Raw genomic sequence first — 21,672 nt, forward strand, 5'->3', positions numbered from 1 at the left:
GATTTTCCTGTTCCTCAGATGCTGCCTGATCCTGCTGTGCTTTTCCAGCATTACTCTAATCTTGACTGTAATCTCAAGCATCTGCAGTAACCACTTCCATCTCAGTTGAGGAGTTATGAATAGTAGCTTGGATTTGTAAATAGCCTTTAATGTAATAAGATGCATACGACCTTTTGCATGTGCCAATGGTGTCGCAAGACAGAGAGATTCAGGAACAGAATTCCAGACACCAGGCCATTTTTTTCCCCCTTTGGTGGAAGGGTGGGGCACAGCCAATTATTCTGAAGAGGATGGAGTATTTCAATGAACATTTCTGTTGATGGACATGAAGTGAGTATGGGGCATTGTCAGTCCAGTTCCTGGAAGGTATTATTTCAAATTGTTCTGTGCAGTTTTGTTCACCCGTTGGGGAATAGTGAGAGTTTATTGGTGGGATTAGTTTGCTGATGAATAGCCTGTTAGAAACTTATCGGGAATATTCCTTCTGTGGCCTGTAGGTTCTGGATTGGGATAGAAACAAAGTGCTGGAGAAACTCAGCAGACTTGGCAATATCTGGGTTAGGACAATCAGAGTTAAAGTCTTGAGTCCATTATTTTGAAACAATTCCGAAGAAGAGTTACATTGGGCTTGAAATGTTGACCTTTTTCTTTCTCACAGATGCTGCCAGATCTGTCAAGTTTCTCCAGCACTTTGCTTTAATTTCAGATTTCCATAATTTCCACAGTATTTTACTTTTATTTAAGTCCTCAAGTTGGATTTGAAGTTTTGGTTCTGAAACTGGGAACTATCAACTGGACTACTAGTCCACCATCTAGGAGTTATGAATATTAGATTAGATTAGATTAGATTAGATTTCCTACAGTATGGAAACAAGTCCACACCAGCTCTCTGAAGAGTAACCCACCCAGAGCTATTCCCCTACATTTACCCCTGACTAACTTACCTAACACTACGGGCAATTTAGCATGGCCAACTCACCTAAACTGCACATCTTTGGACTGGGGGAGGAAACCGGAGCACCCAGAGGAAACCCACGCAGACATGGGGAAAAAGTGCAAACTCCACACAGACAGTCATCCGAGGCTGGAATCGAATCTGGGTCTCTGGCGCTGTGAGGCAGCAGAGCTAACCAATATTGGCGTACTGTGCCACCATAGTCTTACCCAATAAAAAGTATTTCAGTCACAGTCCTGAAAACTCCATCTGTTATTTAGCATTTACAGCTGTCAGGATGTCTGGATTTTTACCATGATAAAATGTTTCTCAATTTCCCTCCTGAACAGTCAAGCTGAAATTTTAAGATTAAGCCATCCTTGCCCCCCTTTGTTTTGGACATCTCCCTTCAGATGAAATATTTTCTATCTACTGTGTTAAGTCCTTTTCAGATCTCAATTAGTTCACCCCTTAGACCTGGTAGGTTAGTGCTACACCATATTTAGCCATAAAGAGTCATTCAGCTAACCATGAGGCATGAACCAACACAGTTAAACTAGCCATGAATTCATGGGAAAGTATACCAAGGAAATTGGAGTGCTTCAGTATGTCAAGCTGTCTGGATAACTCCTTGCTGGAAAGATTCAGGGCTTTTGCTTCACGTTCCAGGTTACTCAGTTCAACACTCGCGCCACTGTTCTGGTTTTGTACTGCAGTTAGAACGTCTTCAAGTCCATTCAAGATGTTTGTGGTCCCAGAAATTTGGTTCCTGAAGAAAAATTTCATCCAATTAATCCTGTTTTCCTGCCCACTCCTGATGCCCATGAATATCCCATCTAATCTATTGCCATTCTGCTGCTCACTCCCAATATCCTTTAGTATATCAGTCTAACCTTACTCCTGATCAGTTCTCATACTCGTTAATATCCAAACCTGTTAATTCTTACTTCCCATGCTGTTTAATATCCCATTCAGTTGAATCCCATTCTCCTATTACCTTTGATTATGATTTTAAAAACTATCCTTTGTTATTAGACTGCATGGGGTATCATCACCCAGAAATTATTTGAATTTTGCATGTTCCTTACAGGATCTAACAAATGTTTTCTTATTGTTTTTGATTCATAATATCTGGATCTGTGAGCAATAGTCATGTCACACCATGTACAGAATGAATCACTCACCGTAGGTCTCTTATCACATTCATGAGCTCTGCCACTGCCATAGCAGTTGTGTTTCGTGCATTTACAATCCTCTGAGCCTGCAGCAACTTCTCCTCCAGGCCACGGAAGTTACTTTCATAGAAACCACTGACTCCAGTTAGTCTAATCTCACTGGCTCGCTCCACCAGACTCCTTGTCTGAGCTGCTAAGTCCTGCACAATGCGATCCCAGTCTCCAAAACACTGATGGCAAGGGTAGCAGTCTGGGAACTGTCCTGAGAATCCACGGGCACACTTGTCACAACGCACCCCAGATACCCCTTGACGGCACATGCAATGCCCGGTCACCCGATCACACTGGCTTGTAGCGATGCCTCGATGGTCACAATCACACACTGAGAAAACAGAAATCATAATTTAGTGAGAAAATCACTATTGAGCCTTTTGAATCATTGGGCAAGGGAGAAGAGACTCAGCATGACGGTTCCACAATCCTGAGATCAAAGAATCACAAGATTGTTACACTGTAGAAGGCGGCCATTTGGTCCATTGTGTTTACACTGACTCTCTAAGTGAGCATTATGACTTGGTGCCATTTCTTGCCCTTTTCCCCATAACTTTGCACATTGTTTCTATTCAAATAATCATTTAATGTTCCCTGAAATGCCTCAATTGAGCATGTCTCCACCACACTTCAAAGCAGTGACTTCCACACTCAATCTATGTTATAAAAGGATTTTTCACATCATTTTGCTTCTTTTGCAAAGAGCTATAAATCTGTGTCCTTTTATTCTTGATCCCTTTATGAGTGGGAACAGATTTTCCTTATCTACTGTATCTAAGTTACTCAATTTTGAAAATGTCTATCAAAAGTCTTCTCTTAGCCTTCGCTTCTCCAAACAAAAGTTCTAATTTCTGCATACTATTCTCATCATTGAGGTTTCTTATCCATGGACCCATTCTCCTAAATCTCTACTCTCTCCAATGCATTCGCATCTTTCCTGAAGTGTAGTACAAAGAACGATACAGCATACTAACTAGTGTCTTACACAAGTCAGCATCACCTCCCTGCTCTTGTGTTGTATGCCCCTATTAATAAAGTCGAAGCTGCTTTATTACCTGCTCTCTCCATACGTCTTGCCACCCTTAATGATTTTTGTACTCATATCTCCAGGTCTCTCTATCTCCAGGATGTACTCATATCTCCAGGATGATACGAAAGTCGGAGGAGTTGTTGACAGTGAGGAAGGATGTGGCAGGTTACAGCAGGATATAGAGAAGCTGCAGAGCTGGGCAGAAAGGTGGCAAATGGAATTCAATGTAGCTAAGTGTGAGGTGATTCACTTTGGGAAGAATAACAAAAAGATGGGGTACTGGGCTAATGGTCGGATACTTGGTAGTGTGGATGAGCAGAGGGATCTTGGTGTCCATGTACACAGATCTCTGAAAGTTGCCACCCAGGTAAATAGTGCGGTGAGGAAGGCATATGGCGTACTGGCTTTTATTGGTAGAGGAATTGAGTTCCGGAGTCCTGAGGTCATGATGCAGTTGTATAAGACTCTGGTGCGGCCGCATCTGGAATATTGTGTGCAGTTTTGGTCGCCATACTATAGGAAGGATGTGGAGGCACTGGAACGGGTGCAGAGGAGGTTTACCAGGATGTTGCCTGGTATGGAAGGAAGATCGTATGAGGAAAGACTGAGACACTTGGGGCTGTTTTCATTAGAGAAAAGAAGGTTTAGGGGTGACTTGATTGAGGTGTACAAGATGATTAGGGGGTTAGATAGGGTTGACAGTGTGAACCTTTTCCCGCGTATGGAGTCGGGTATTACAAGGGGGCATAGCTTTAAATTAAGGGGGGGTAGATATAGGACTGAAGTTAGGGGTAGGTTCTTCACTCAGCGAGTCGTAAGTTCATGGAATGCCCTGCCAGTAGCAGTGGTGGACTCTCCCTCTTTATGGGCATTTAAGCGGGCATTGGATAGGTATATGGAGGATAGTGGGTTAGTATAGGTTAGGTGGGCTTGGATCGGCGCAACATCGAGGGCCAAAGGGCCTGTACTGCGCTGTATTCTTCTATGTTCTATGTTCTATGTTCTCTGTTTCTCCACAATTTTTAAATGAGTAGCCTTACTTTTGTACTTTGTGTCCATGTTCTTCCAAAATGTATTAGCTCACTCTTTTCCATCTGAAACATATCCACCAACATGTGAGTGTCCATCAAAAGTTCTACACTCCTTCTCACAGTTTACAATTTTTCCAAGTTTTTGTATCATCTACAAGTTTATAGGAAAAGGAACACTGACCCCTGGGAAATCCACATCAAACCTTTCTCTAATCCAAAAAATACCCATAAACAAATACTCTCTGTTTTCTTATCCCTCAACAAATTTTATATCCACATTGTGACCATCCCTTTTGCTCTATGATGGCTAATTTTGTTCCCAAGTGTATTGTGTGGCACTGTATCAAACACCTTTTGAACTCTATGTACACCACATCAAGTATTATCTTCATCAACTAGTGTCCTACAGGACGGAAACAGACCTTTCAGTCCAACTCGTCCGCGCTGACCAGACATCTCAATCTGACCTCATCTCACTTGTCTCTAAACCCTTCCTATTCATATACCCATCCAGATGCCTTTTAAATGTTGTAATTATACCAACCTCCACCACTTCCTCTGGCAGCTCATTCCATGTACACACCAGGATCTGCATGGAAGTAACCACTCAGGTCCTTCTTAAATCTTTCTCCTCTCATCTTAAACCTATGCCTCTAGTTTTGAAATCCCCCACCCTAGGAAAAAGACCTTTGCTATTAACCCTATCCATGCCCCTTATGATTTTATAAACCTCTATAAAAGTCGTCTTTCAGCCTTCTATGCTCCAGGCAAAAAAGCCACAGCTTATTCAGCCTTTCCCTATAACTCAAACTCTCCAATCCCAGCAATAACCTTGTAAATCTTTTCTGCACCCTTTCAAATTTAACAACATCTTTCCTATAGAAGGGCAACCGGAATTGTATGTAGTATTCTGAAAGTGGCCTAACCAACGTCCTGTGCAGCCGCAACATGATGTCCCAACTCCAAGAGTCAATGTTCTGATCAATGAGGCTTCCCGATACAGTGAGAAAGAAAACTCCCATTTTTATAGTCTTCAAACACTCCGGGACGGAGACAGCATGGGGTTAGATACAGAGTAAAGCTTCTATGCTTTTATAGAATCATACAACATGGAAACAGACCCTTCGGTCTAAATACTCCATGTTGACCATGTTCCCAAACTAAATAATTCCATTTGGTTGTGTTGGCCTATATCCCTCCAAATCTTTTCTACTCACGTACTTATCAAAATGTCTTTTAAACATTGTAACTGTACCTGCATCCACGACTTCCTCTGGCAGTTCATTCACACATGAACCACTCTGTAAAAAATCTGCCTCTCGTGTCATTTTTAAAACCTTCTCCTCTCACATTAAGAATATATCCCCTAGTTTTGAACTCTCCCACCCTAGGGAAACGACCCTTACTATTCACCTTATTTATGCCCCTCCTGATTTTATTAATATCTTTAAGGTCACACTTAACCTCCTCCACTCCAGTGAAAAGGTTCCAGCCTCTCCTTATAACTCAAACCTCCATTCCAATCAACAACACTACCCAAGACTCTTCCATTAATGTCTAAGTCCTGCCCTTGTTTCTTTTACCAAAATGCAATACTTCACAATTAAACTCTATCCGTTACTCCTCAGCCGATTGACCCAGTTAATCAAGATCTCTTTGTAATCTCAGATAACCCTCTTCACTTCTGAACCTGATGAAGGAGCAGCGCACTGAAAACCTGTGATTTTAAATAAACTTGTAGGACTATAGCCTGGTTAATGTGACTTCTGACAAACGTACTAACCATGCCTTATATTCTCTTTCAAACTGTTTATATAAATGACAAACAAAAGTTGATCCAGTATCAAACCCCTCTGGTCATAGACTTCCAATCCGAAAAACAACCCTCCACCACCACCCTCTGTTTCCTATTGTTAAACTCTGCAGGTCAAAGACCTCCAGTCTGAAAAACAACCCTCCACCACTACCCTCTGTCTCCTACTGTCAAACCCCGCTGGTCACAGACCTCCAGTCCGAAAAACAACCCTACACCACCACCCTGTCTCCTATTGTCAAGCCAATTTGGCATTCAGTTGGCAAGCTCATCCTGAATCCCATGTGATCTGATTTATGAATCAGTTACCATATGGAACCTTGTCAAAGACTTTATTAAATTCATGGAAACAACGTCTACCACTGTGCCCTCAGTAGTCTTTTTGATTATGTCCTCAAAAAATTCATCAGGTTTGTTGACACTCACACATTTCCTTTGCAGTAAACCATGCTGACTATCCCTAATCAATCCTCGACTTTCCAAATGCATGTAAATTCTATCTTTCAGAATCACCTCCAACAACTTACCTACCATAATCGTCATCATTGGCGGTCCCACGCAGATGAGGATGACTCCCTTCCACTCTCAGGGTGAGTCCATAGGTGGTTGCACAGGCCAATGTGGCTACCACAGACTCTGTTACATTTGGGGCGGGTGATGGTCATGGGAAGGGGTGGATCAGGCATTAGTGTGGCAGCACTTCTTTCGTTGTTTCACCTGGCTTCCATTTTGTCCTGACAGCAAGTCTCAACGGTGTTCCTCCTCCACTTTGGATGGTCTTGGGCCAGTGATTCCCAGGTGTCTGTGGGAATGCCGCACTTTGCCGGTGAGGCCTTGAGAATATCCCTGGAGTGCTTCCTCCTGGGGCTTGCCTGCCGTTTTGGAATTGGGAGTACAGCATCTACTTGGGGAGTCTCATGTTAGTCATGCAGATGACATGCCAAGCCCATCGCGGCTGATCAAGGGGGAGGGGTCAGTGCCTCAGTGCTGGGGATGTTGACCTGGTCGAGGACGCTAGTGTTGGTGCATCTGTCTTCCCAGTGGATTTGCAGGATCTTGCACAGGCACCATTGGTGGTACTGTTCCAGCACCTCGAGGTCCAGGGAGGAAAGGGTCGTGTGAGGGAGCCGTGGTTTAATAAGGAATTGGAATCCCTTGTTAAATGGAAGAGTGCGGCCTATGTAAAGATGAGGCGTGAAGGTTCAATTGGGGCGATTGAGAGTTATAAGGTAGCCAGGAAGGACCTGAAGAGAGAGCTAAGAGCAGCAAGGAGGGGACATGAAAGGTCCTTAGTTGGTAGGATTAGGGAAAACCCTAAGGCTTTCTATAGGTATGTCAGGAATAAAAGAATGACTAGGGTAGGAATAGGTCCAGTCAAGGATAGTAGTGGGAAGTTGCATGTGGAGGCTGAAGAGATTGGGGAGACACTGAATGAATACTTTTCGTCAGTATTCAATCAGGAACAGGACATTGTTGTCAATGTGAATACTGAGTCACAATTAAGTAGAATGGATGGCTTTGAGGTATGTAGAGAAGAGGTGTTGGAAATTCTGGAAAGGGTGAAAATAGATAAGTCCCCTGGGCCTGATGGCATTTATCCTAGGATTCTCTGGGAAGCAAGGGAGGAGATTGCAGAGCCATTGGCCTTGATTTTTATGTCCTCGTTGTCTACAGGAGTAGTGCCAGAAGATTGGAGGATAGCAAATGTGGTTCCCTTGTTCAAGAAGGGGAGTAGGGAGAACCCCAGTAACTATAGGCCGGTGAGTCTCACTTCTGTTGTGGGCAAAATCTTTGAGAGAATTGTAAGGGATAGGATTTATGAACATCTGGATAGGAATAATGTGATCAAGGATAGTCAGCATGGTTTTGTGAAGGGCAGGTCGTGCCTCACAAACCGTATTGAATTCTTTGAGAAGGTGACTAAGGAGGTAGACGAGGGTAAAGCGGTAGATGTGGTGTATATGGATTTTAGTAAGGCGTTTGATAAGATTCCCCATGGTAGGCTACTGCAGAAAATACGGAGGTATGGCATTGAGGGTGAGTTGGAGGTTTGGATTAGGAGTTGGCTGGCTGGAAGAAGACAGAGGGTAGTAGTTGATGGCAAAGGTTCATCTTGGAGTGCCGTCACTAGCGGTATTCTGCAAGGATCTGTTTTGGGACCATTGCTGTTTGTCATTTTTATAAATGACCTGGAGGAGGGGTTAGAAGGTTGGGTGAGCAAGTTTGCGGATGATACGAAAGTCGGTAGAGTTGTTGATAGTGAGGAAGGATGTGGCAGGTTACAGCGGGATATAGATAAGCTGCAGACCTGGGCAGAAAGGTGGCAAATGGAGTTCAATGTAGCTAAGTGTGAGGTGATTCACTTTGGTAAGAGTAACAAAAAGATGGGGTACTGGGCTAATGGTCAGATACTTGGTAGTGTGAATGAGCAGAGGGATCTTGGTGTCCATGTACACAGATCTTTGAAAGTTGCCACCCAGGTAAGTAGTGTGGTGAAGAAGTCATATGGCGTACTGGCTTTTATTGGCAGAGGAATTGAGTTCCGGAGTCCTGAGGTCATGTTGCAGTTGTATAAGACTCTGGTGCGGCCGCATCTGGAGTATTGTGTGCAGTTTTGGTCGCCATACTATAGGAAGGATGTGGAGGCACTGGAACGGATGCGGAGGAGGTTTACCAGGATGTTATGGTAGAAAGATCATATGAGGAAAGGCTGAGGCACTTGGGGTTGTTTTCATTGGAGGAAAGAAGGTTTAAGGGTGACTTGATAGAGATGTACAAGGTGATTAGGTGTTTCGATAGGGTCGACAGTGAGAACCTTTTTCCACGTATGGAGTCAGCTATTACAAGGGAGCATAGCTTTAAATTAAGGGGGGGTAGGTATAGGACAGATGTTAGGGGTAGGTTCTTTACTCAGCAAGTCGTGAGTTCATGGAATGCCCTGCCAGTAGCAGTGGTGGACTCTCCCTCATTATGGGCATTTAAGTGGGCATTGGATAGGCATATGGAGGATAGTGGGCTAGTGTAGGTTAGGTGGGCTTGGATCGGCGCAACATCGAGGGCCAAAGGGCCTGTACTGCGCTGTATTCTTCTATGTTCTATGTTCTATGTCCCTGCTGTAGACAGTCCAGGTCTCAGAGCCATATAGAAGAGCGGGAACCCACCAAAGCTATGTAACCCATTACCTTGGTGTCGGATCTGATGTTGTTGCTCTCAAACACCCTTTTACTCAGACTAACGAAGGCTGCGCTAGCTCACTGGAGGTGATGCTGGATCTCTTCATCAATAGCTGACCAATAACATACCTATTGCCAATGTCAGGCTGACAGATCTGTAGTTCCCATGCTTCTCCCTACACCCTTTCTTAAATAAAGGCAATAAGTTAGTCACCCTCCAATTCTCTGGTGCTTCACCCATAGTTATAGATGATACAAATATTTCTGCTCGGGATCCCACAATTTCTTCCCTACCTTCCCACAACATCCTGGGTTACCATTGATCAGGTCCTGGAGATTTATCCACCTTCATGTGTTCTAGTCCTAGGGAATGTTACTGAACTAAGAGACCTTGGAGTGCAGGTTCATAGCTCCTTGAAAGTGGAGTCGCAGGTAGATAGGATAGTGAAGAGGGTGTTTGGTATGCTTTCCTTTATTGGTCAGAGTATTGAGTACAGGAGTTGGGAGGTCATGTTGCGTCTGTACAGGACATTGGTTAGTCCATTGTTGGAATATTGCATGCAATTCTGGTCTCCTTCCTAGCGGAAAGATGTTGTGAAACTTGAAAGGGTTCAGAAAAGATTTACAAGGATGTTGCCAGGGTTGGAGGATTTGAGCTATAGGGAGAGGCTAAACAGGCTGGTGCTGTTTTCCCTGGAGTGTCGGAAGCTGAGGGTTGACTTTATAGAGGTTTATAAAATTATAAGGGGCATGGATAGGATAAATGGACAAAGTCTTTTCCCCGGGGTTGGGGAGTCCAGAACTAGAAGTTATAGGTTTGGGGTGAGAGGGGAAAGATATAAAAGAGACCTGTGGGGCAACTTTTTCACATAGAGGGTGGTATGTGTATGGAATGAGCTCCCAGAGGAGGCTGGTACAATTGCAACATTTAAAAGGCATTTGGAGGGTATATGAATAGGAAGGGTTTGGAGGGATATGGGCTGGGTGCTGGCAGGTGGGACTAGATTGGGTTGGGATATCTGGTCAGCACGGACAGGTTGGACCGAAGGATCTGTTTCCATGCTGTACATCTCTATGACTCGATGACTCTATCTCCAGCACTTCCTTTTTTTCATTAGGAACTGTTTTCAAAACATCACTATTTATTTCCCCGAGTTCTCTACTTTCATTTTTTTTCTACACAGTAAAAACTAATGCAAAATATTAATTTTGTATCTGTCCCATCTCCTATGGTTCCACACATAGCTGACCTTGTTGATCTTAAAGGAGCCCTATTCTCTTTCCAATTGCTGTTTTGCTCTTAATGTACTTGTAGAATCTCTTTGGATTATCCTTAACTGTATCTGCTATCACATCCTCTCTTTGCTCTTAAGAAGTTTTCACTCTTAAGAATGCCCCGACACTTTTTACACTCTTCAAGAGATTCATTTGAAACCAGTTTTTTATATCTAATATATGATTCTTTCTTATTCTTGACTAGAACCTCAGTATCTTTATTTATCTATTGTCCCTACTCTTACCAGCCCTACCCTTCACTCTAACAGGAACATAATGCCTCTGAATTCTTGTTATCACATTTTGAAAGCCTCCCACTTGTCAGTCATCTGTGAACAGTCTACTCCAATCGATATTTGAAAGTTCTTGTCTCATACCATTAAAATTTGCCTTACTCCATTTAAGGAATTTAACTTTATGGAAGGTTTATCCTTTTCCATAACTATTTTAACACTAATAGAATTCTGATTACTCGTCCCAAAGTCTTCCCCTACTAACACTTCAATTACTTGTCCTGCCTTGTTTCCCAAGAAAAGGCCAAGGTTTGATCCATCTCTAGTATGTACATTTACATATTGATAAAGACAATTTTCTTGAACACATTCAACTAAATCTTCACCGTCCAAGCCTTGAATACCATGGCAGTCCCAGTCATTGTTTGGAAAATTAAAATCCCCAACTATTAAAACTCAATTATTCTTACTTTCTTACTTACTTTTACTTATTACTCTCATTTTAAAGTGCAAGTAAAGCTCTATCTACTCTGTGTCCATCAAACATTCCCATGACAGGGACAGCACAGGGTTAGCTACAGAGTAAAGCTTTCTCTACTCTTTTAAAGTGAAAATAAAGCTTACTCTGTACTGTTCCCCCACTACCGTTTGTAAGTTCTTTCCTGCTTCTTTTATACTCCTCAAGGGCCTTGTTGGACCTCTGTTTCCTAAACCTGATAAATTGTTCCTTTCTCTTTTTAACTAAACTCATAACATCTCTCATCATTCAAGGTTCCCGAATCTTTCCATCGTCATCTTTCATCCTCACAGGAACATGCTGGTCTTGAACAGTGGTCAGCTGGCATTTAAAAGACTCCCAAATGTCAGATGTGGATTTACCTTGAAACAGCTTCCCTCAATCCAATTTCTCCAGTTCTGTCTAATACTGTTGTAATAGCCTTCTCCCAGTTTGCACTTTCACCCGAGGGCAAGTCTTATCCTTTTTCCACAACTATCTTAAAACTAACAGAATTATGATCACTCTTCCCAAAATGCTCCCTCACTGAAGCTTCAATCACCTGGCCAAGCTCATTCGCCGATAACCAGGTCTAATATGGTCCTTTCCCTAGTTGGATTATCTACATATTGTTTCAAGAATCCATCCTGGATGCACCTACAAATTCTGCCCCATCTAAGCCTCTGGCACTAAGGGAGCCCCAGTGAAGATTGGGGAAATTAAAATCACCTACTATTATAACCCTGTTGAATTTCCATCTTTCCATGATCTGTTTACATATCTATTGGGAGGCCTGTGGTATAACTCCCATTATAGTGATTGCACCTTTCTTTTTTGAAAATACTACCTATATTGTCTTGCTGGATGAGCCCTCCAAGGTGTCCTTTCTCAGTACAGCTGTGACATTCTCTGCAATCAGTAATGCTATCCCATCCAGCCCTTTCACATCCCTCTCTATCACTGAATCATCTAAAAGTTGAGTTGCTAGACCTGCCTTTCTCTCAACCAGGTTTCTGTAATCATAGTCCCTAGTACTAATTCAGCCTCTAATGTGATCTGTCTTTATTACCTTGTATTAAAATAAATGCACTTCAGCCTGCTAGTCCTGCTATGTTCATTAATCTAGTCCTGCCTGTTCTTCGTGCTAGACTTGATTTAGCCCCTTTCTTCTCTACAGACACTCTACATGATGACCTACTATCTTCTGGATTAGTGGTGCTGGAAGAGCACAGCAATTCAGGCAGCATCCGAGGACAGGCAAAATCGACGTTTCAGGCAAAAGCTGCCTGAATTGCTGTGCTCTTCCAGCACCACTAATCCAGAATCTGGTTTCCAGCATCTGCAGTCATTGTTTTTACCTCCATGATGACCTACTACTTTGGTTCCCATCCTCTTGCCTCACTAGTTTAAAGCCTCCCTCGTGGCAATAGCAAATCTCCCTGCAAGGATATTAGTGCCCCTCTAGTTTAGGTACAACTTGATTGTGAGATCAAGATTTGAGTCTTCAGCTGACACCATTTTAACTGTCTACAATTTCCGAATTGTAGCCCGTGCCCTGTGAGTGAAGAGAACATTCTCTGTAGAGGGAAAGAAAAGAAACATCTGCTCACCTCGACACTGCACATTGGGATTGCCCCAGTAATTCTCCTGGCAGTCTGTGCAAAACTGACCCCCAAACCCAGGGCGGCAATGACACTGGCCAGTGAACTGCAAAGAAAAAAACACAAAATCAACCTCAGAAGCGAATCCACTACGCTTTGAAATATTTCATCCCGTTTCTCAGATAACCTGTGCTGTATATGACAATTTCAGGCATATTCTTATCTTTCTTCTGTTATGAAGGTGTAGAGGTCCTGTACCTTTAAGAGAGCTGAAAACCAACAAGGCATGCTGGACACAGCACAAAGTGTTCTGAACAAGGTAACAATGGAACACTTGGTCAAAACAGTTAGCAGCAGATGGGTTGCCATAAGACAAAAACAAATTCAATTTCGGCCAGTTTAAATTATGCCCAAGATACCAGAATCGAAACAAATTTGAATTTAGTATTTTGGTAATATTAAAACCAATGAAATGATCCAATGTTTTGGGGTATAAAACGGGACATTTTGAACATCTAGAGAGAGAACTGCCAAAAGACTAACCCATGCAGGCTGTTAGCTCAAGAGCTCTCTGAGAGATACCTGTCTGTGGAAGGAGTTTGCACAGCAGAGCATCGAAACTGACCTGGGGAGAATCTAAGGGGATTCGGCAAAACTGGCTAGTTTTGAAACGTGATTCTTTTTTTGTAAATCTTATTCAGGATTTTTTAAATCGAACTAGTGTTGTAGAATGGGAGGTAAAAGATAGGTTTAAGAGAAATGAGTTGTAAATAGTTGTTGGTTTTAATATGCTCAGTTGGACTTAAAGAATAAATTTATTAATTTTTACTTCAAATACTGACTTCTGGGATAGTTCTTTGCCTCTCGAATTTTAATAGATTACAACATGGGGTGAATCATTTGTGTTGCTGTGTAAATTAGCAGAGGGGTGTACCCCATGTCGTAACACTTCCCATTTTTTCTTTTGCTCTTTGGCTGGTTCTCTGTACAGATGATGGGAGGTAGACAGTGCCACAAACCTCTCCCTATCCAGCTCTATGGGAAATTCTGGGAATTAGTCGCTGGACTCATCTGAGCATCTCCAAAATTCTTTGATTCTCCCATTTCCACTTGTACATCCTCCAGTAATGCAGCTTGTGATTAGAATTGGGACAGGACTTGCAGTTACATGTAATGTGGGAGATATTGTGATAGAACATGTTTCAGCTAAACACTTGCTGCTGTTCAGGAGCACAGGTCATAAATTTGGGCATGCACAGAACAATGTATATTGGCTATTTTTTCATCACTGAGTCAAAATTCTGAGGAATCTAACATCACTGAAGAACCCTTTCACCACACAGTCCACAGTAATTCAAAATGCATGCTCAGCATCACCACCACAACAGCAATAAGGGATGAACAAATCAGCTTTTGGACTTGCCTGTGATGTCCACATCTAGAGCAGAAAGACCAGAAAATTTGTCCTCAGTGATCCAGATTGAAAAATAAATGTTGACCATGTCATTATAGAGCTCCTCAGCTAAAATATACATGTATAACCACTCTGATATATAGAGAGGATTTAGCATCACATCGGAAAGATGGCACCTTTATCCATGTAATGTTCTTTAGTACTGAACTCAAGCATTGGCCTGAATAATCTGCATAAGTGGGCTTGAAAAATTGCAAGAACTTTTATATAGCTCCTTTCTTGGCTGCAGGACTGCCAAAACGCTTTACAGCAATCCAGCACTTCTAAAATAAAATTGTAATGTCGGAAGCATGGGAACTAAGTTTGCTCACTGAGCTGGAAGGTTCGTTTTCAGACGTTCCGTCACCATACCAGGTAACATCCTCAGTGAGTCTCTGACTGAAGCACTGGTGGTGTAACCTGCTTTCTATTTATATGTTTCAGTTTCCTAGGGTAGGTGATGTCATTTCCCATGGTGATGTCATTTCCTGTTCTTTTTCTCCCAGGGTAGTAAATGGGATCCAATTTACTTGGCGAACTTGGATGGGCTTGGGGGGGGCAGGCGGGGGTGGTGGTGTTGAATGGGGTTGGAGGGTGGATGGGGGCAAATGAGGGTGGGGGCTATCATGCAATGTGCTGCTGCCTAGTCTCCTGAACAGGGAGCAGACTTAATAGAAAATTCTGAGCCCCAGAGGAAAGGCATTGAATCAATGAATAGAATAATCAATTATCCGAACGAAATAGTGTCCACCCATCTCGTTTGGATAATCAAGATTCTTCTGTATAGTGAGGAAATGTCTGAAAATGAACCTTCTAGCTCAGCGAGCAAACCTACATTCAGAACCTCAACTTGAGCTACAAATCTTTGTGGGCGGCACGGTGGCCCAGTGGTTAGCACTGCTGCCTCACAGCGCCTGTAGACCCGGGTTCAATTCCCGACTCAGGCGACTGACTGTGTGGAGTTTGCACATTCTCCCCGTGTCTGCGTGGGTTTCCTCCGGGTGCTCCGGTTTCCTCCCACAGTCCAAAAGATGTGCGGGTCAGGTGAATTGGCCATGCTAAATTGCCCGTAGTGTTAGGTTAAAGGGGTAAAGGTAGGGGTATGGGTGGGTTGCGCTTCGGCGGGTCGGTGTGGACTGGTTGGGCCGAAGGGCCTGTTTCCACACTGTAAGTAATCTAATCTAATCTATCTTCTCAAAACTCGCGAACATGGGAACTAATTTGATCTGGTAAGATCTTACAGACAGCAGTGTGATAATTTGTTTGTGTGATGTTGATTTTGGGATAAATATTGCCCAAGACACGAGTGATAACTCTCCTGATCTTCAGAATCTTTTAAATCCATCCTAGAAGTTAGAGAGATTCTCAGTTTAAATTCTGAATTGAATGACAGCTTCTCAGACACTGCAACATTCTCTCAGAGGCAAAAATAGAAATTGCTGAAAGCTCAGCAGGTGTGGCAACTGAGGAGGTTCTCGGGAAGGGTCAGTCGACCCAGAACGTTAACTCTGATTTCTCTCCACAGATGCTGCCAGACCTGCTGAGCTTTTCCAGCAATTTCTATTTTTGTCTCTGATTTACAGTATCCACAGTTCTTTCAGTTTTTTTTAACATTCTCTCAGTACTGCACTTGGTGTATCACTCTGAATTCTTTGTGCTCAAGTGGAAAGAGACGCAGGTCACAACCTTCTGACTGACTGAACCAACAACCTCCTGACTCAGGGCAGTCGTGTGGTATTAACCTGAATGGAATAATCCCAGAATGGAGAGGATATAGAGAAGAATTGAGAGGAGAATGGACCTTCTCATCAAAAGGAAGAAGGCATCTTACGTAAGGTGGAGGAAGCAAGAGTCGAGCACAGCTTTAGAGGATTACGGGCTTGCTAGAAAGGAGCTCAGAAATGGACTGAGGAGAGCCAGGAGGGGGCACGAAAAAGGCTTGGCAAGAAGGATTAGGGAGAACCCAAAGGCATTTTACTCATACGTGAGGAATAAGAGAATGATGAGGGAGAAGGTAGGGCCGATCAGGGAGAGCAGAGGGAACTAGTGCGTGGAGCCTGAGCAGATCGGGGAAGCCCTAAATGAGTTTCTTGCTTCGGTTTTCACGAAGGAAAGGGACCTTGTTGTGAATGAGAACTTTGAGGTGCCGGGAAATAAGCTTGAACAGATCAAGATTAATGAAGTTGACGTGCTGGAAATTTTGGCAAACATTAAGATTGATTAGTCCCCAGGGCCAGACCAGATTTATCTTAGGTTGCTTCGGGAAGTGAGAAAGGAGGTTGCTAAGCTGCTGGTGAAGATCTTTGCCTCCTCATTCTCCACAGGAATCGTACCGGAGGATTGGAGGGAGGCGAATGTTGTTCTTCTTTTCACGAAGGGGAGCAGGGAAATCCCTGGCAATTACAAACCAGTCAGTCTTATGTCTGTGGTCAGCAAGGTTTTGGAAAGAATTCTGAGGGATAGAATTTATGACTATTTGGAAAAGCATAGAGTGATTATAGACAATAGGTGCAGGAGTAGGCCATTTGGCCCTTCGAACCAGAACCACCATTCATTATGATCGTGGCTGATCATCCACAATCAATATCCTGTTCCAGCCTTATCCCCATAACCCTTGATTCCACTATCTTTAAGAGCTCTACCCATCTCTTTCTTGAAAGTATCCAGAGACTTGGCCTCCACTGCCTTCTGGGGCAGAGCATTCCATGTATCCACCACTCTCTGGGTGAAGATGTTTTTCATCAACTCTGTTCTAAATGGCGTACCCCTAATCTTTAAACTATCTTTAAATTTTAAAGGCAATCAGCATGGCTTTGTGAGGGCAGGTCATGTCTCAGAAATCTTATTGAGTTCTTTAAGGAGTTGACAAGACAGGTCAACGCAGTTTGACCAGTGGATGTGGTGTATATGGACTTCAGCAAGGCATTTGATAAGGTTCCCCGTTGTAGGCTCATTCATAAAGTCAGGAGGTATGGGATACAGGGATATTTGGCTGTCTGGATTCAGAATTGGAGACAGAAGGCAGAGAGTAGTTGTAGATGGAAAGTATTCTGCCTGAGGTCAGTGTTGAGTGGGGTCCCGCAGGGCTCTGTTCTTGGGCCTCTTCTTTTTGTCATTTTTATAAATGACTTGGATGAGGAGGTTGAGGGGTGGGTTAGTAAATTTGCCAATGACACAAAGGTTGGAGGTGTCATCGATAGTATAGAGGGCTACTGCAGGCTACAGCACGACATAAACAGGAGGCAGAGCTGGGCTAAGGGATGGCAGATGGAGTTCAACCTGGATAAATGCAAAGTGATACATTTTGGAAGGTTGAACTTGAATGCTGAGTATAAGATTAAAGACAGGATTCTTGGCAGTGTGGAGGAACAGCAGGATCTTGGTGTTATAGATCCCTCAAAGTTGCCACCCAAGTGGATAGAGTTGTTAAGAAAGCATGTGGTGTTTTGGCCTTCATTAACAGGGGGATCAAGTTTAACAGCTGCAAAGTTTTGCTACAGCTCTACAAGTCCCTGGTGAGACCACACTTGGAATATTGTGTCTAGTTCTGGTAGCCCTACTATAGGAAAGATACAAAGGCTTTGGAGAGGGTGCAAAAGAGGTTTACCAGGATGCTGTCTGGACTGGAGGGCTTGTCTTACAAGACAGGTTGACTAAGCTTGGACTTTCCTCTCTGGAGTGAAAGAGGAAGAGAGGTGACCTAATTGAGGTATACAAGATAATACGAGGCATGGATAGAGTGGATAGCCAGAGACTTTTCCCCGGGCAGAATTGACTGCACAAGGGGTCATAGTTTTAAGGTGTTAGGAGGAAGGTATAGAGGAGACGTCAGAGGTAGGTTCTTTACGCAGAGAGTTGTGAACGCATGGAATGCGTTGCCAGCGGTGGTGACAGAAGCAGAGTCATTGGGGACATTTAAGCGACTGCTGGACATGCACATGGATAGCAGTGAGTTGAGGGGTGCATAGGTTAAGTTATTTTATTTTAGATTAGGAATAATCCTCGGTACAACATGGTGGGCTGAAGGGCCTGTTTTGTGCTGTGCTTTTCTATGTTCTATGTTGTATATCAGTTGAGTGTTGTCCAGTCTGAATTTACATTTTGTGGCAACTATGCTTTCACCTGACTCACCTCATTACACTTGGATGTGAAGGAGTTGATACTGGTACATCTACAGGGCACACAGCCTGACCCACTGTCCAGATTCCAGTAGTTTAGAGCACAGCGATTGCAGTTCTGGCCAATCACATTCGGCAGACAGGAGCACTGGCCTGTGCTTCGATCACATGCACACTCATCCTTTGATGGGCACTGATCAGGCCTGGTACCCAGATGATTACAGGTACACTCTGTGCCAAGCAACAAAAAGCATTACTTAGTAAAAGCAATGGAGTAAAAGGCTATCAATTAATTATCTAATTTTTACTCAACTTAAAACGTTAATTTTACAATTTGTCGCATGTTACAAATATATTGGTCCCGAACCTGAATATAATGAGACACCTCAGAACATTTCCAGGAAGTTAGGAACAGAAAAGAAATTGCTGGAGAAACTCAGCTGGTCTGGAGGCATCTGGCAGCAATAAGATTTAAGGATTGAAGAAGGAACAGAAATGGTGGAGCAGGAAATAGGCTGATTTAGACTCAAGTCAGGTGCAGATAGAAAATCAAAGAGAGGGAAAGAAAAATTTACTTAAGAAACAGGAGAAAAGTAGAGTGACACTGCAGGAGCATGAGTTATATTGTCAAGTTCGAGCCCTAACTTTCTGCGATGATGGGTAAAGTTTGTCCAGTTGCCATAGTCTTCCCTGATCAGATGGTTGCTTTCTCAATAGAATAGTGGTTTAAGCTGAGGGTCACCACACCCCAGACGAGGAGAAAGGTTGAGAGTTCTTCACAGTAACCTGAGTTGTCAATATATAAACACTGCAATTTTTTGGAATTCACAGGAAAGTTATCATAGATTTCATACAATCCCTACAGTGTGGAAACAGGCCCTTCAGCCCATTATGTCCACACTGACTCTCCAAAGAGTATCCCACCTAGACCCATTCCCCTATTACTTTACATTTACCCCTGACTAATGTACCAACACCCCGAAACACTATGGGCGATGATGACAAGCTCCCATTTTCATGAGGGTAACAGCAGAATGGCACAAATTGTCAAGGAATTTGTAGTAATTCTTGAGTTATAAATCTAACTTTGTTGCCATAAATTGCTAGATGATGATGACCTGGTTTGGTCATAGAAGGCAGAAAGTAATGGTGGAAGGGTGTTGAGACCAGTAACTTGTGGTGTTCTGCAGCAATTAATTTTAGTTCCTCTGTTTTTTGTAGTTCAGTCAGTTCTACTATAATGCAGTAGTTCTGTCCTCGTGCAATCCCATGTTATAAGAAAATCGTGTAATAGCAGCAAACTAATGGGACTGGAATCGCATTATAACCAATACATGCTTTAAAACTTCATGCTTTAGAAACAGTGTCCCCAATTCATCAGTCATGTTGTAGTGAATTCATGTTAAAGAAATGCATGTTATAGCAGAACAACCTGTATATATAAACGATCTGGAGAAAATGTGAGTGGTCTGATTAGTACATTTACAGATGACACAAAGATCGGTGGAGTTGATGGTACTGCTGATGATTGTGAAAGGATACAACAGGATATAGATAGATTGGCAACTTGGGCACAGAAAATAGCACATGGGAGTTTAATCCAGACAAATGTGAAGTGATGCATTTTGGAAGATCAACTTTAGCTGTGAATTATACTGTAAATGGCAGAACCCTTAGGACCATGAACATACAGATGGATTTGGGCTTGCATGTGCACAGTTCCCTAAAAGCAGCAACACAGGTGGCCAAGGTGATTAAGAAGTAGACAAGCAGGAGGCTGGAAGAACACAGCAAGCCAGGCAGCATTAGGAGGGGAAGAGGTCAATGTTTCAGGTTTAACCCTTCTTCAGGACTGATGGGTAGGTGTATGGGGAACTGCAGCAAAAGGGGGCAGCGGGGGCAGAATGGTGAGGTGAGGATAGGTGAAGACAGGTAGAGGATGCGATTTGGTTGGTCAGTGGGAGGAATGAATCTGGTTGGTGGCAGGGATGGGGAGGGGCTGGGAAGGGGGTTGAGAGATGGGAAGGGAGGTTATTTGAAATTGGAGAACTCAATGTTGAGTCCTCCAGGCTGTAGGCTGCCCAGGCGGAAGATGAGGCGTTGTTACTCCAATTTACGCTGTGGTTCATTGTGGAAATGGAGGAGGCCAAGGATGGTCCTGTCGGAGAGGGAGTGGGAAGGGGAATTGAAATGGGCGGTGACTGGGAGGTCTGGTCAGCCCCTGTGGGCCCGGCTGAGATACTCGGTGAACCGTTCCCTAAGTTTACGTTCGGTCTCCCCGATGTAGAGAAGACCACATTGGGAGCACCTGATGCAGTAACTCGGTTGGAGGAGAGGCAGGGGAACCTCTGTCTGGAGTACAAGAGTCGGCAAACCATGTTGCACCGATATAAAACTCTCGTTTGGCTGCATTTGGAGTATTGTGTGCAGTTTTGGTCACCACGCTACCAGAAGGATGTGGAAGCTTTGGAGAGAGTGCACAGAAGGCTAACCAGCATGTTGCCTGGTTCCGAGGGTGTTGGTTATGAAGAAAGGTTAAAAAGACTAGGATTGTTTTCACTGGAAAGACAGCGGCTACGAGGAGATCTGATAGAGGTCTACATAATTATGAGAGGCATAGATAGTGGGGATATTCCAGTATTTTGACCCAGTGGCACTGAAGGGATGATGATATATTTCCAAGTCAGGATGGTGAGTGACATGGATAGAGCAGGGACAGGAATGGCTGTTGCAGGTTCCGGGATTCAGATGTTTCAGTAAGAACAGAGAAGATGGTAAAAGAGGGGGAGGTGTGGCATTGTTGATCAGGGACAATATTACAGTTGTAGAAAGGATGTTTGGGGACTCGTTAACTGAGTTAGTATGGGCTGAGGTTAGAAACAGGAATGGAGAAGTCACCATGCTGGGAGTTTTCTATAGGCCTCCGAATAGTCCCAGAGATGTAGAGGAAAGGATAGCAAAGATGATTCTCGATAGGAGTGAGAGAGACAGGGTAGTTGTCATGGGGGACTTCAACTATCCAAATATTGACTGGGAAGGCTATAGTACGACTATAGTACGACTACTATAGATGGGTCAGTTTTTGTCCAGTGTGTGCAGGAGGGCTTCCTGACACAGTATGTAGACAGGCCTAGAAGGGGCGAAGCCACTTTAGATTTAGTACTGGGTAACGAGCCTGGCCAGATGATAGACTTGGAAGTAGGTGAGCACTTTGGAGATAGCGATCACAATTCTGTCAGGTTTATTTTAGAGATGGAAAGGGATAGGTGTACTCCACCGAGCAAGAGTT

The 21,672-nt window shown here is 43.4% G+C and overlaps 1 protein-coding gene across 2 annotated transcripts in view; it reads right to left on the bottom strand.

The window, feature by feature from the left end:
• lamb2 (laminin, beta 2 (laminin S)) overlaps nt 1–21,672 on the bottom strand; it is a 172,283-nt gene that overhangs the window by 27,238 nt on the left and 123,373 nt on the right. For both annotated transcript variants that reach the window (XM_087994030.1, XM_087994029.1), the window contains 4 exons: nt 18,397–18,614; nt 12,822–12,918; nt 2,119–2,491; nt 1,519–1,703 (listed from right to left, as the gene is read on the bottom strand). In XM_087994030.1, the coding sequence (XP_087850156.1) occupies nt 1,519–1,703; nt 2,119–2,491; nt 12,822–12,918; nt 18,397–18,614 (873 nt within the window). The remainder of the gene's footprint in view (nt 1–1,518; nt 1,704–2,118; nt 2,492–12,821; nt 12,919–18,396; nt 18,615–21,672) is intronic.

This window comes from Chiloscyllium plagiosum, unplaced genomic scaffold (assembly GCF_037043375.1).
Source record: "Chiloscyllium plagiosum isolate Xiang-an unplaced genomic scaffold, Cpla_swu_hap1 HiC_scaffold_14, whole genome shotgun sequence".
Taxonomy (NCBI): domain Eukaryota; kingdom Metazoa; phylum Chordata; class Chondrichthyes; order Orectolobiformes; family Hemiscylliidae; genus Chiloscyllium; species Chiloscyllium plagiosum.